At 42.8% G+C, this 15132-nt stretch overlaps 1 protein-coding gene across 8 annotated transcripts in view; it reads left to right on the top strand.

The window, feature by feature from the left end:
* Positions 1 to 10223, top strand: part of LOC136838784 (alpha-(1,3)-fucosyltransferase C-like) — an 87435-nt gene extending 77212 nt beyond the window's left edge. For 7 of the 8 annotated variants that reach the window (XM_067104314.1, XM_067104318.1, XM_067104320.1 and 4 more), the window contains one exon: positions 9948 to 10223. In XM_067104314.1, coding sequence (XP_066960415.1) covers positions 9948 to 10101 — 154 coding nt within the window. In that variant the 3' untranslated portion in view covers positions 10102 to 10223. The remainder of the gene's footprint in view (positions 1 to 9947) is intronic. The other variant, XM_067104316.1, reaches the window with a different exon arrangement.
* Positions 10224 to 15132: the final 4909 nt, after the last annotated feature.

Here is a 15132-nt window from a genome sequence, read left to right as displayed (position 1 = left end):
AAGATTTCTGGCTGATTATACCTGTACGGTATTATGTCTGTTTTTGCATTATGTCATCTACAACGAGCAGAGATGAAAGCATTAGGCTGTATAGGGAAAAGTTTGTGGAAACCAAATGTTTTGGTTGTATGTGATGGCCATGTATTTAATTAGCCTAGCTCTGGAGGCATGAGAGTGGTTTTCTTGATGTGAAGATAATAATGAGTGATATCATGAGAGGAAGAAGTTTTTGTGAAGTATCGGAAGATGCTAGAGGTCGATTGATTATGTAGACAATTCATTAGGGCACACCATAAGCCTACTTAGTCTTTTCCTTTTGTCTTCGTGTTGCTTCTCCTCCTCCTCCTCCATTATCCTACCTGTTGGCCTAGGTTAATTCCTCTCACTCCTTTTCTGCCCTCTTTTGCTCCCTATGTGGTTCAGGAGAAAAATAATAGGTAATTGAGAAAAATTCTTTTATTATGGTTAGAAATTTATGTCCTTTGCCACCTCTCTCAACCATCTATCCTGTTCAGATTCAATGCGTTCTCCAGAGGAGTTATTTGGTAGTTAACGCTCACCAGCTCAATTATCATCCGTTTTGGAGAGAGTGATAGTGATTTATGTGAACTGGTTGAGTTATTTAGAGATACAGACATATTAATTTACCTCAGTAGTTCAGAGCGTCACCTTGTGCCAATTACAGTCGACCCCTGGTATTCGTAGGGGTTAAGAGACCACAACCACCCGCGATAAGCTGAAATCCGCGATAAGTTGGAACCCCCCTTTAAAAAAATGCTTATAACTACCTGTTTTATTAGTTCAAACACCAAAGACCTCCCTCAAAAAATGCTTATAACTGCCTGTTTTAATACAGGTACAGGCAATCCCCGGTTATCGGCAGGGATTCCATTCCGACGGCATGACGATAAGCAAAAATCGCCAATAACCGAAAATCGGCGATTTTTGGTGCCTGTCAGCATCTCTGTTAGGTATGTATCAGCGCCAGTACCCCATTATTGGCACCGATAAGTGGAAATCGGCACTTATCATTGCTGAAAATTGCCGATTTTCATCGCTAGACAAGCGCTGTAACACTGAATCAATGATAATTGAGCCTGCCAACAACCAGGGACTGCCTGTATTGCCCTACTTACAATGGGGTTGGGTTCCAAAAACCCCATCGTTTGTTGGAAAAATTGTATCCCGAATTAACCCTAGCCTACACTAGGGTATTCGGTACCATTTATACATGTATGGTAGCTTAGCCTACACTAGACAGTATACAGTACTCTATACACATACGGTGCAGTATAGTAATCATTAATATCAGGTAATTCAGGAGGTTCATGCATATTGACTTATGATAATTCAGTACAAAGAGAAATTGAATAACGGAAACAAGAATTAGCCTAGCCTACACTATGGTATATAGTATGCACATACGGTAGCTTAGCCTGCACTATACAAGTATTGCCCTACTTACGATGGGGTTAGGTTCCAAAAAACCGATCGTTTGTTGAAAAAATCGTATCTCGAATATGGCCTAGCCTGCACTAGGGTAATCAGTACCATCTGTACATATATGGTAGCCTAGCCTACACTACACAGTATACTCTATACATAAACGGTACTGTATAGCAATTAATAGTGTCAGCTAATTCTGCAGGTTCAATGCAGATTGATTTATGATAATTCAGTATAGAGAAACTGAATAACAAACAAGGCTTAGCCAACACTGTGGTACAGTATATCGTATGGCTACATATACGGTAGCCTAGCCTACACTATACTGAACTCTCTATTCACATATTAACAGTATTATACAAACATCAACATAACAAATGTGCATCTTTTACATGGATCTTTTAAAAAGTTATGCTTTACTACTCTGTATCCAATTGCGTATATTCTCATATTGCTTTTGTATTATAAATTGTGATCAATGTTTTGTTTTGGGAATCAATCACGCGGTGTTTATTTCGCTGCATTTAACTCAGTTCAGAGCGCTTTTCTTGCTTCTAGGTAGCGTAAATAAATATAGATACTTTTTATTTATTTGCGACAAGGATATTTTTCGTTATACGGAGTGTTTTTAAGTCGAAATATAAGTTAAATACATCTCGTTGTGAAATTAATTTAGCTATCTTTTTCGTTAATATATGACGTTCCCGGGAATCGCAGCTGGCCGTTATTTTCTCTTGATTTCATCATAATACGAGCTTTACGTATTTATCTTTTATCTGTGTTCTATGCATCATTGTATGGCTTTTCTGCCGATATACATACAGTATCTGCCTTTTATATTTTCTGTAACGCATTATATATGTCTTCTTATGCCTGTTAACAAACACAATTTCTATAAGGACGCAGTGGGGGCCCTCAGGTCGCCCGCTACCTTTCCGTCTGCTTTCCCGCATTATAAACACCTGTCGAGAATAATGAAGAATCAAGTCTTTCACTTTTGACATTTCTTGAACCTCACACTGGTGACCCCGGAGTGACAGGTAGCGCGGTTTTGGCCCAGCCATTAACGGACTAAAAACGGCCACAGCCTACCATCAGAGAGCCTTTAGCGGACTAATTACAGCGTCAAAGTTTAGGCCTGCAGAAGAAGTGTTCCCCAGAATCTCTCCCTGGCTCGATGTGCAGCTGGACAAGGTCACATACGCGGCCTTGAAGGATAAACTCATCAAAACTTACTCCATGCTTGTGACCAAGAGAGCGCAGCGTGCACTCGACCTATTATCCCAGCTCCTCAGAGAAGCATCACCCAGGGAAGTCTGGGATGAACTATGGGGGTTGGTAACACTGCCAGGCCGCGATGAAAACGGGAGGAAGAGGAAGGTAGACTTAACGAGAGTGATCTTCCTTCGGCGCCTCACGCAGGAAGTTAGGGGCCAGCTAAAAGACGCAGACGCCCTTGACATGGACGCCTTAGTCAACGTTGCCCAGAAAATACACAAGGCCACCAAGGCCTCGAAACACGCCGCCGCCCTGAGAGCTTGCAACCTGATGGAGGACAAAGATGACAGCGAGGGAGGTATCAGTGCTGTTTACAGGAAGAAGTCACCATTCAGGAAAACAGGACATGGTCAAACCCGGCATGGTGCTTCTTCCATAGAAAATTCGACACCAACGCCAGGAACTGCAGACCTCCCTGTTCCTTTACAAAAAAAAAAAAAAAAAAAAAAAAACCACAAAAGCGGCCACAAGTAACAGCAGTGGCCGCGAAATCCAACTTGCCCCAACCAGCATGCTTTTTCATCAGAGACAAAATATCGACATGGTGCCTGCTGGTAGATACGGGAGCAATGCAGTCGGTCTTCCTGCCATCCGAGGAAGATTTAGAAAAGATACCAGACTCAACACCCACCCTCATAGCAGCAAACAGAACTCCCACCAGCACGTATGGCACGACAACCCAAACTATCTCAATTCTGGGCCGCAGATACCACTGGCCCTTGGCATCGCGGAGGTCAAGTTCCCCCTGCTGGGCGCAGACTTCCTAGGGCACTACGGACTCCTGGTCGACGTCGGAAGACAGCGCCTCCTTGACACAAGAACCTGCCACTCCCATCAGCTCTCCACCGGACCTGGAATGCCCGCCATCTGCTCCACAGCCCCCAACAGCTACATGTCCCTCCTACAGGAGTTCCCGGACGTATTCAAACCGGAGCTACACCAGTCACCAGGGGCTTCAGCAAAGCATGGCATCTTCCATCACATCACCATGACGGGCCCACCGACCCATACCAAATTCCAACGACTGTCCCCCCAAAAGTTACAAGACGCCAAACGGGCCTTTGCAGAGATGGAACGGATGGGCGTCTGTAAATAAGCATCAAGCCCATGGGCATCTACCCTCCACATGGTAAAGAAGTCCATGGTTCATGGAGGCCCTGCGGGGACTATTGGCGCTTGAATTTACTGACTAACACCAGACCACTACCCCCTCCACAACATGCAAGACCTGACGGGCGCCCTCCACAGCGTGAAGATTTTCTCCAAGATGGACCTGCTAAAGTCATACTTCCAAGTCCCTGTGCATCCCGACGACGTCCCAAAGACTGCCATCGTCACACCCTTCGGGACTTGTACATTCTCCTATTCCACCTTTGGTATCAGGAATGCAGGTGCCACATTACAGCGCCTGATGGACACCATCTTGGGGGATCTGCCTTTTTGCATCTGCTACGTCAACGACATTCTCATCTTCTCCAGGTCCCCAGAGGAATGCCTTCGCCACGTCCGCGCTATCCTGAAACATCTGCAGAACAGCAGACTAGTCATCAGGTTTGACAAATGAATTTTCAGGACAGAGAAACTAGACTTCCTTGGGCATGAGATTTCCCCCAGCAGGAGTGTGCCCAACGGCTTCCAAAGTAAAAGCTATAGAGAATTTCCCGAAACCACGAACCATCAAGGCCCTTCAGGAGTTTCTCGGGATGATAAACTACTACCGATGTTTCATCCCAGACGTCGCCCACACTATGTACCCCCTGACATCAATCCTCAAGGGCAAGCCAAAAACACCGACCTGGGAGGCTCCGCAGCAGCAGGCGTTCAAAGAAAGAAAGACAGCCCTTGCCAGTGCCACTACCTTGACTCACCACAACCCCGTAGCCCCCCTCAGACTGACAATGGACGCCAGCAACATCGCCTATGGCGCAGTATTTGAGCAACTAGTGAACAGCGCCCCGCAACCCTTGGCCATCTTCAGCCACAAGTTTTCACTAGCAGAAACCTGCTATAGCGCCTTCGACAGGGAGCTCTGGCTATCTACCAGGCTGTGAGACACTTCAAGTACCTGCTGGAGGGGACCTAATTCACGATCCTAACAGATCACAAACCCTTGGTGCACTCATTTGCAAAGCTGGGAGATGTGTGGTCTGCAAGGCAACAGCGACACCTGACCGTCGATCTCCGAATTCGGGTGCACCACCAACTATGTTCCTGGCAGGAAGAACCCAGCAGCCGACGCCCTGTCGAGAGTAGAAATCAATTCCCTTCACCTTGGCATCGACTGCGAAGACATGGCAAAAGAACAAGCAGCAGACCCAGAGACGGCAGACTACAGAACGGCAGTGATGGCTCTTAACCCTTTAACGCCGAAGCCCTATTTACAAAAACGTCTCCCGTATGCCGGCGGTGTTCGGTGAGTTAGCGCCGAAGCGGAAAAAAAGTTTTTTTCAAAAAATCACAGCACGCTTAGTTTTTAAGATTAAGAATTCATTTTTGGCTCATTTTTTTTGTCATTGCCTGAAGTTTAGTATGCAACCATCAGAAATGAAAAAAATATCATTATCATATATAAATATTGGAATATATGACAGCAAAAAAAAAAAAAACTCGTATATAATTGTATACAAATTGCGCTGTAAGCAAAACGGTTAAAGCTAATGAGTTAATTTTTTTAGTTGTATTGTACACTAAATTGCGATGATTTTGGTATATAACAAATTTTAAAACGATCAAAGCAACACAAAGAAAATATTATCACAAAATGATGCATGAATTAAATAACGCGGACGTCAAAAATGTTTTTTTCAAAAATTCACCATAAATCGAAATATTGTGCTAGAGACTTCCCGTTTGTTGAAAAATGAAGCTAATTGATTGAATATTACTAGACTGTAAGTGTTTTAGCTTACAATTGCAGTTTTCGACCATTTGGGTCGAGTTAAAGTTGACCGAAAGTCGAATTTTTTCTATTTATCGTGATTTATATGGAAATATTTCAAAACCGATAAAAGCTAAAACCATGAGTTATTTTTTGTTGTAATGTACGTGAAATTGCGCACATGTTCATATATAAAACTTTATGTAACGACTGATATAAAGCGGTGCAAATATTATGACAACGAGACGAAAGAATTTCTGAGACGTTCGGCCGAGTTACCGCGCAGACGTAAGGAAAATGTTTTTTTCAAAAATTCACCATAAATCGAAATACTTTGCTAGAGATTTCCAATTTATTGCAAAATGAAGTTAAACGATTGAATATTACTAGAATGTAAGAGTTTTAGCTTACAATTGCGTTTTTTGACCATTTCGGTAGAGTTAAAGTTGACCGAAGGTTGAAATTTTGGCAGTTATCGTGATTTATGTGAAAATATTTCAAAACTGATAAAAGCTACAACCATGAGCTATTTTCTGTTGTATTCTACATGAAATTGCGCACATTTTCATATATAAAAGTTTATGTAACGACTAATGTAAAACGATGCAAACATTACGACAACATGACGAAAGAATTTCTGAGATGTTCGGCCGAGTTATCGCAAGAGATGTAAGGAAAAAAGTTTTTTTTTCAGAAATTCACCATAAATCGAAATATTGTGCTAGAGACTTCCAGTTTGTTGCAAAATGAAGGTACATGATTGAATATTACTAGAATCTAAGAGTTTTACCTTATAATTGCATTTTTGACCATTTCGGTCGAGTTAAAGTTGACCAAGCTTGAAATTTTGGCAGTTATCGTGATTTATATGAAAATATTTCAAAACTGATAAAAGCTACAACCATGAGTTATTTTCTGTTGTATTCTACATGAAATTGCGCACATTTCCATATATAAAACTTTATGTAACGACTAATATAAAACAGTGCAAACATTACGACAACGTGATTTAAAGAATTTCTGGCGCGGACGTAAGGAAAAAGTTTTTTTCAGAAATTCACCATAAATCAAAATATTGTGCTAGAGACTTCCAATTGGTTGCAAAATGAAGGTAAATGATTGAATATTACTAGATCGTAAGAGTTTTAGCTTAAAATTGCGTTTTTTGACCATTTCGGTCGAGTCAAAGTTGACCGAAGGTTGAAATTTTGGCAGTTATTGTGGTTTATATGAAAATATTTCCAAACTGATAAAAGCTACAACCATGGGTTGTATTTTGCTGTATTGTACATGAAATTGCGCACATTTTCATATATAAAACTTTATGTAAAAGCTAATATAGAACAGTGCAAAAATTAAGACAAAATGACGAAAGAATTTATGAAATTTTCAGCTGAGTTACCGCCTGTGCGTAAGAAAAAAGTTTTTCTCAAAAATTCACCATAAATCGAAATATTGTGCTAGAGACTTCCAATTTGTTGCAAAATGACGGTACATGATTGAATATTACTAGAATGTAAGAGTTTTAGCTTACAATGGCGTTTTTCGACAATTTCGGTCGCGTCAAAGTTGACCGAAGGTTGAAATTTTTTGTAGTCGACGTACGGTACGTCCACTCGGCACCCAACAGACAATTTTAGTTGACGTATGATACATCCAATAGGCGTTTAAGGTTTAAGTAGGTAGACGTACCCTTAGGAAACTCAAACACAACTCTCCTGTGAGACACCATCACAGGCCGCCCCTGTCCCCTAGTCCCTGCCTTGAGGAGGAAGCAGGCGTTCAACATAATCCACGGTCTCTCCCATCCATCAGGCACACCTCATGACTGACAAGCTTGTCTGGCATGGCATCAACAAGGACGTCTGACAGTGGGCAAGGAGCTGCATCCCATGCCAGGCGAGCAAAACATCCCGGCACACAGAATCCGGGGTTGGCGACTTCCCCCAGCCTCGTTGGTGCTTCGGCCACATTCACATTGACGTCATCGGGCCTCTTCCACAGTCGGGAGGAGCCAGATACCTCCTGACGATCATAGACCGCTCCGCCCGCTGGCCCGAGGCAACCCCCATGGAAGAGGCGTCAACAGTGTCATGCACAGAGGCCCTCCTCTCCAGTTGGATCAGCTGTTTCAGAGTGCCAGACAGCATCACTAAAGACAGGGGTCCAGCCTTCCTGTCCGAGCTCTGGGTCTCTTTGGCACTCCTGATGAGTACAACACTACACAGCACAACAGCCTACAACCCCGCAGCCCTCACGGCACGTTGCACTGATGAGAGGTGGAAGGAACAGCTCCCCTGGGTCCTACTGGGTCTCCGCACCGCACTGAAAGCAAATGGTGATGCCTCCCCGGCTGAGCAAGTCTACGGGGAGACACTGGCCGTTCCCGGAGAATTCTTCCCGTCGTCAGCCGACACCCCCTCCCGAGGTTGAGGGAACTCGCACAAAAGTTCGCATCCTGCCATAAGATCTTCACCGACAGAACCACCACCTACAGCCCACCCGCCTTAGACTCCTGCGCCTACATCGTCAGGGTGGACGCCCATCGTCTGCCCTTAACCAGGCCCTACAGGGGGCCCCACCGAGTCATCAGGCGGGCCGCCAAGGCATACCTCCTTGACATCCACGGCCGTGAAGACTGGGTCACCATTGACAGACTGAAGCCAGCATTCCTGTTGGACAGCAAAGTAAGCGAGGAGGCAGGTAGGTGCCCCAGAGTTCCCTCTCAGTACCTCCAGACACACCCATTCACCCACCAAAGCGGGGTCCGGGGTGGCCCAGGGGACACATCGAGCCAACCCCAGATGTCAGTTCCACCCCACGCCCTCAGTTCTCCAGGAGTAGGGGCCCACGCCAACTACCTCAGCAATTACGTGATTAATGTTTCATCCAATAACTGCTCCTCTGATTATTGTCTTGAGGGGGGGAGGGGAGTATTTGTAAGGGCATCAAATCGCCTCTCCATTCTTGTGTTTCTTTCCTCATGTACATGAATCACGTCATATGTGTTACTTGTTATTTCTCTATGTATCTCATTGTATGCATCATTTTACGGCCTTTCCGCCGATAGGTCATTGACCTTTAGCTCGGGCTCCTTGGGCACATTCGTGGCCGCATGTATTATTATCATTTTGCATGTCATTGAGTGCAAAATAGTATTAAAATGTTTATAATAATGCTAGGTAGGAAAATAAAACTTGAAACTTAAAACAATTATTTTACATCGATTTTTCAGTAGCAATGGTTTTTTTGCGGCACTTTTAGGGGGTGCAAGTACGTGCACAAATTGCACACAGTTGCATAATAGCGTTCGAAATGAATGTATATATAATGATACATTTTAGGAATAAAACTAAATTTAAAGTGATTTTAAGCTGTAAAAAAAACACATATATTGCACGCACAAAAATGGACATATCTTGAGTGACTGCCCCAGATGGCAACATGAAAGGAATACTTATTTACAAAATAAATCAATAAAGGATATTCTAGCTGAAGGTAATAACTTTTCAATTAATAGTATCATTCTCTTCTTAAACAAAATTAAATTAATAACATATAATTTTTCCCCTTGATTTTTTATTTTATTTTAAAATTTTTATGTATTCTTCCCCCCTCTTTTATTTTATTTTAGTTTTTTTCCCAGCCCGAGAACCCTAAAAGTGTTCAGAGGTCTGGTTAAACAAATCATTTATAACCACCTAACTTGTGTATTAGATAGACACAATTCATATAAAACACTTTTTTAGGAAATGAACATCAATTCAAGTGTTTGTTAACCTCATAAATGCATTAAAAAAGAAAAAGTTATTTTTGGCAATATTCAAAATGCGAATATATTAAATTTAATTTGGATTTTTTGTACATAAAATAGAAGAGATGAGCAAATTTTTAAGACCAACCCCAGCTTTCTAGCTCTTTTCATTCCAAAGTTATTGCATGTTAAATATTGCCAAACTTTAACTGCGTCTTTCTCCACTTTTTAAATTTGATGCTTACCTTCCTCTGCAACTAACTGCCTCATCTGTCAAAACCAATTACAATGACCTATATCATCCATGACCAATTGTAGTAATGAATTAACAGAAAAAGGCCTTGTAACCTAAGTTCATTGATACTCAGGTTATTGTATTCACCTACAGTATACTGTACGCCTTCTGAGGCTGGAGAGTTAAGGCAAGTGAGACTAAAATAATAAGGTAAGGTGTGGGGGATAATTTTAGATTTTTGTTAAAGTTATCAAATTCAGGTGACCTGTATAAAAAAAAAAGTTGCCCAGTCCCTTACATAGGACATAATTTAGAGTGTCTGAAATCAGTGGCTCTTAGAAGTTTTTTCCCCATAGGTCAAGTGCTGAAGCAGCTGGGATAATGCTGACTTTCAAGACTAGAGACCATACTGGCAGCTATCCTGATATAGAAAGTTGGTTTGTCAAGGGCAGTGCATGTCGAAGGTGGTGGGCAGGCCCCTATGATTATCGGAAACATTGGAATTTATGAAGCCTCTAAACTACAGGTGATTTTGTTATATTTGAGGATGCATGAAAAACCTTTTACTGTTCATATTTTTAATATAATCCAAAAGAACACTGTTTATACAAAAATAAATATCTTACAATTTACATGTATTTCTTTTAGAAGATGTGTGCACATTGTTTATTGCCGATGGGACAGAGAAACAGTTTACAGGGAGTAGTTTAGAATTATTATAAACTGATAAATGAGCCTAGGTAAGTGGAATAAAATTGGGGTAGTGCCTACTTAAGGTTCTTTGCAGCATCCCTTCAGCCTCTAGCAGCAACCTTCATAACTTTTACTGTACCTCTGTTTATATTCATTCTTCCATTTTACTTCCCGCCCTCTCCTAACAGTTGATTCATAGTGCACTGGGAGGTTTTACTCCTGTTACACCTTTCAAATCTTTATACTGTACTGTATTTTCCTGATTCAGCACTGAATGACCTCGTGGGTCCCAGCACTTGGCCTAAATATGACAACCAGAGCTTGGCCTAAATATGACAAAGTTTTTAGTAATATATATATATATTTTTCCTAACATACAAACCTGAGGTCTTTACATAGGGGATTTACTTTCAGCGCAAGCTGGAGCAAGCTGTTTAACTAAAAACAAGGTGGATATTGGTAGTTGGCTACTGATGGTAGGGGAGGAATCACCGCCATCCAGTTGGTACGCATTCACTTTACCTTTGGCCCGGGAAGCAAAATGAGGGGTGGCTAGAGGTGGGCCATTTATGTAAAGACCTCAGGTTTGCGTGTTAGGAAATATACAGATTACTTCAAAATTTGTCACTTGTTCCTACACGTACACAAACCATTGGTCTTTACGTAGGGGAGAGAGGATTCTGAGGAAATCTCTGAACTGACAGGTAGTTCGCCTCACCTTGGGGGCTCTTTCCTGGTCATGTGATGGAATGTAACATCACTGATTTGAAGATGGGCTTGGATGAACCCATATTGTCAGGGACAATAAAGCTGAAGGTAACCAATGGGTCTGTTCACTGTTAGTCCCTCTCTCTCTCTCCTTGCTAGAGAGAGGGTAGGAGTTGCATCTATTAATCCCAAAAGAGCTAGATTATAAACAGGATACTCAGGCATCTAGAACACCTGCATGCACGCCTGTCCAGCATGTGACAGCTTACTACTCGTCCCTTAGAAGGGTATAAAAGAGAAGGTAGGAGGCCAGTCTCCCCCCCCACACACACACACGATGCCAGCTGTCCTCAATAGCTGGGTGAGCTACATGAATGTTGAGCAGCCACCACAGAACCCAAGGAAAAAGAGTCCGAAGATCTATGCTGAAAGTCCCGAAGGTAAAACTGAGGCGAATTTGGTCTGTCATGACTGCATTCCTGTCCTTAGTACCTATCTGACAGGTTCTTCCTGAATGCTTGGGGCATACCAGTGCCCCTGACCTTACAAAATCTTGCCTGGAACGTATTGTCCACCACGTCAGCTATGGAATACGTCCGTTTGATCATTACAAAAAGTCAAAAGAAATGGAGCTCTTGGACACCACTTCTTGGCCGAGCCGAAACTAATAATAAGTTGTCGGCACCTAGTTTTGAGGTGAAATCCTTAGTGGTGTGGTAACACAAAAGGTCTTCAGGCACTTCGTAGCCTTTAGGGTCCTTAGAAATGGAATGCTCATACAGGCAGTCCCCGATTATCAGCGGGGTTCCGTTTCTGAGGGTGTGATGATAACCGAAAATCGCCGCTAACCGAAAATCAGCGATTTCGGGGGTTATCGGCACCTCTGTTAGGTGTGTATCGGCGCCAATACCCAATTATCAGTGCCGATAAGCGGAAATCAGCGATTTTCAGCACTGAAAATTGCTAATTTTCGTCGCTAGACAAGCCCCATAAAACCAGATCGCTGTTAACCGAGCCCGCCATTAACCGGGGACTGCCTGTACACTGTTGATCACCTGGCGAATCAGGCAGAACGACGGGAACAACGGGAAGTCATGAGCCCAAGACTTGAATCATGGATTCAAAAGTTGTCTCCTTGGTGCGAACAGTATCTGGAGTTCCCAGAAGGTCACCTATCCAAGTACTGACTAGCTCCAACGTTGCTAACCATGGATATGAAAGAAGTCTCCTAGATGTCAACAGCATCTGGTATTCCCAGGAGGTCATCTATCCAAGTACTGACCAGACTTAATCGTTGGTAAACTTCACTGATCGGATGAGAAGCAATATTTTCAATGTGGTATGGTTGTTGGCTGTTATGTCCACAGTCCGGAAAGACAGATCCGAACAGTAACAGCTTCAGCATGTCGAGATTGAAAGACTAACCCAACCATCTTCATAGATCTAATAATCCTACGGAATGTCGAGGTATCAAGACCAATTGTCACTAACACTGACCCTAGTGACCGAACTTGTCTGTCATACATCCATCTTCCCTCAAATGTGTTTTGATGACCACTGTGCTGAATGTGCTGCTACAACCCGTGCACCTGCATCGTCAACTGAGGAGATGAATGGACACTAGCTCCCCCTCTTGTTGACTATGGAACTACTGTGGTACCGTTCCTTAACAACACCACGGGACGCCTATCTTCCGATCTTGAGGCCTGAAGAGCTAAGAAGATTCAGGATATTGAGGTGCAGATTAGGTCAGGTTAGGCTAGGCTAGGTTGGGTTAAATACTCAACCTAACCTAACCTAACCCAACCCAACTTAGCCCCTTGAAGTGCAGGTTAGGTCAGGATAGGTTTGGATTAGTTAGGCTAGGCTAGGTTAGGTGAAGTACCCAACCTAACCTCTTAAAGTGAACGTGACTGCCTTCTGGTTGATGGCTTGAGGCACGAAGTATCTCTGGAGGGGAATCATGTAACTACACTCCTTGGAGATACTTGTAGCTTAACCATTGGGCTAAGTCTGTCTCACTTCTCTTGAGAGAGAAAGGGAAGGAATGGGAAGACCTTTTTGTTGAAGACCAGGACCCCTTCAATCTGCACAAAGTGAATGGAGGAGGAGAACCACCATGAAGAACTGGCCTCCCTGATGATGACAGGTGACCAAGCAGAGTTGGTTGCCCCTGCCGAGACACGGACAACCTTGCCTTAAGTATCTGCAAGCCTTGCAGATACTTATTCCTGCTTGGGTGAGAGATCAGACTTCTCTGGAACATGCAACTCTCAGGCTGCGACGAAATCCGAGAAGTCTGTCCTGTCCTGAAGGCACTTAAAACATCAGGAGATGTACCCTGAACGAATGTGTCCTAGTTGAGGCCAAGGTGAAGAGTCAAATGAAAAACTTGGGGAGTGTTTGGAAGCATACAAGAGAGATAGGCATGAAGCCGTCTGCTGTGAAGAGGTATGAAGTCTCCCCAGAAATGAAGCAGAGGAACCTGCGGAAAGGTTGGTGGGTAAGTTCGACTCCTTGATGGTTGCAAGCAAGGTGTGTGTGTTTTCTTTTTTGAACCAAGGCTCTACGAAAGAGGGACGGTTATAAAAACCGGGAACCAGATTGTACAATTTCCACAACATATTCATACAGTATAACCTCTAACTTCCCCGCAGGGGAAAACTTCAACAAGCCAGAACGAACTTGTGGACATGGACCAGATGGTTAATGAGGAGTGGTAGGGACTCAAAGGGAAGTTGATATCCTCCCGAAAGACATCTACAACCCAGATTTCAGTCACCGTAAATGCTCCTTAAGTCTACTTGCACTTCCCACCGGCGGCTGCACATGAGGAGGAAAGCAGTCTTAGCATCTTATTCATACATCTTAACCTTACTTGGAGTTTGAAAGGGATGCTTCCATGTTTCATGTTTGTGATCCAAAGGGACCAAAGAAATCATTGGCACCTCTCCAATCTATTGCTAAACTTGTACGATGGTCATTGGCTAAGACCGATTCCAGAACATATAATTTTGAGGGTTACTTGGGAAAAAAAAAAAAAAAAGAGAGAGAGAGAGAGAGAGAGAGAGAGAGAGAGAGAGAGAGAGAGAGAGAGAGAGAGAGAGAGAGGATCGATCCTAACTCTGACGTTTCTACCTGGCACACTCTTGGATTCCTGTGTACCCCATAAATGGATCAGTACGGACGAGTCTCAAACACTTGTTACAAAAACTTCCAATGATACCAGTTGACATTACAACCGAGTCATCGAGAGGGGTCAAGGGAACCAGAAGGGGAGGCATAGAATACATTCGAACTGGTCCAAAGACTGAAGAATTGACATTACATGAAGGCCACAGACAATATGTGGAAAGAGGAGACTACATTGTACAGGTCCTGAACAGAGTTGCCGAAGTGCGATAATGTCGGGTAAAGTCAGTAAACAAGAAGTCTACGGAGTTACAATCCAACATTCAACCAGCTAGGTCGGTAATTTTTACCGACCTGCTTAAATTTCTCGTATTGGGCAGAAATCCTATATTTTGGGAATGAAATATACCGGGAAATCAATAATACATTGTAATTATGCCACTTAAAAGCAGTTAACTCCAAATAAAGTGTCAAATTAACATATCACACAATTGTCACTTTACCAACTCCTTAGATATGATCACCAAAGGTATATGAAGAAATAATTTTACTTTTGCAATTAGTATTTTTTATTTGCATGTCATATGTAGATTTATAGTTAACTATTTTGTGTATCTAATAATATGACTTCTTCCCTGATCTTAACTTCTTTGCTGGGGGCACATAGCCGTTGTGGTCTTCAAAATTTGCACCCTATCATAGAAGGATCATACTGCTTCTCGTCTCCCACACCTATTGCAACAATAACGTGATAATTGTATGGACCTCGTGAATGTCTATATGTCCTATTGGGCAGAAATAATAGCAATGAAGTACCAAAAATGATTGTAATGAGCATTGAACATTTACATAAGTACCTCTCTCTCTCTCTTGTAAATGTCTATAACAGCAACGAAGTACCAAAAATGGTTGTAATGAGCCGCAAGATAAGTACCTCTCTCTCTCTCTCTCTATAAAAAAAAAAAAGTAGGGATGAAGAGTATTCCTGTAAGTTACAACTGACAGTTC

Source organism: Macrobrachium rosenbergii, chromosome 5, assembly GCF_040412425.1.
Source record: "Macrobrachium rosenbergii isolate ZJJX-2024 chromosome 5, ASM4041242v1, whole genome shotgun sequence".
NCBI lineage: Eukaryota > Metazoa > Arthropoda > Malacostraca > Decapoda > Palaemonidae > Macrobrachium > Macrobrachium rosenbergii.
This window is presented reverse-complemented; position numbering and strand designations above follow the sequence as displayed.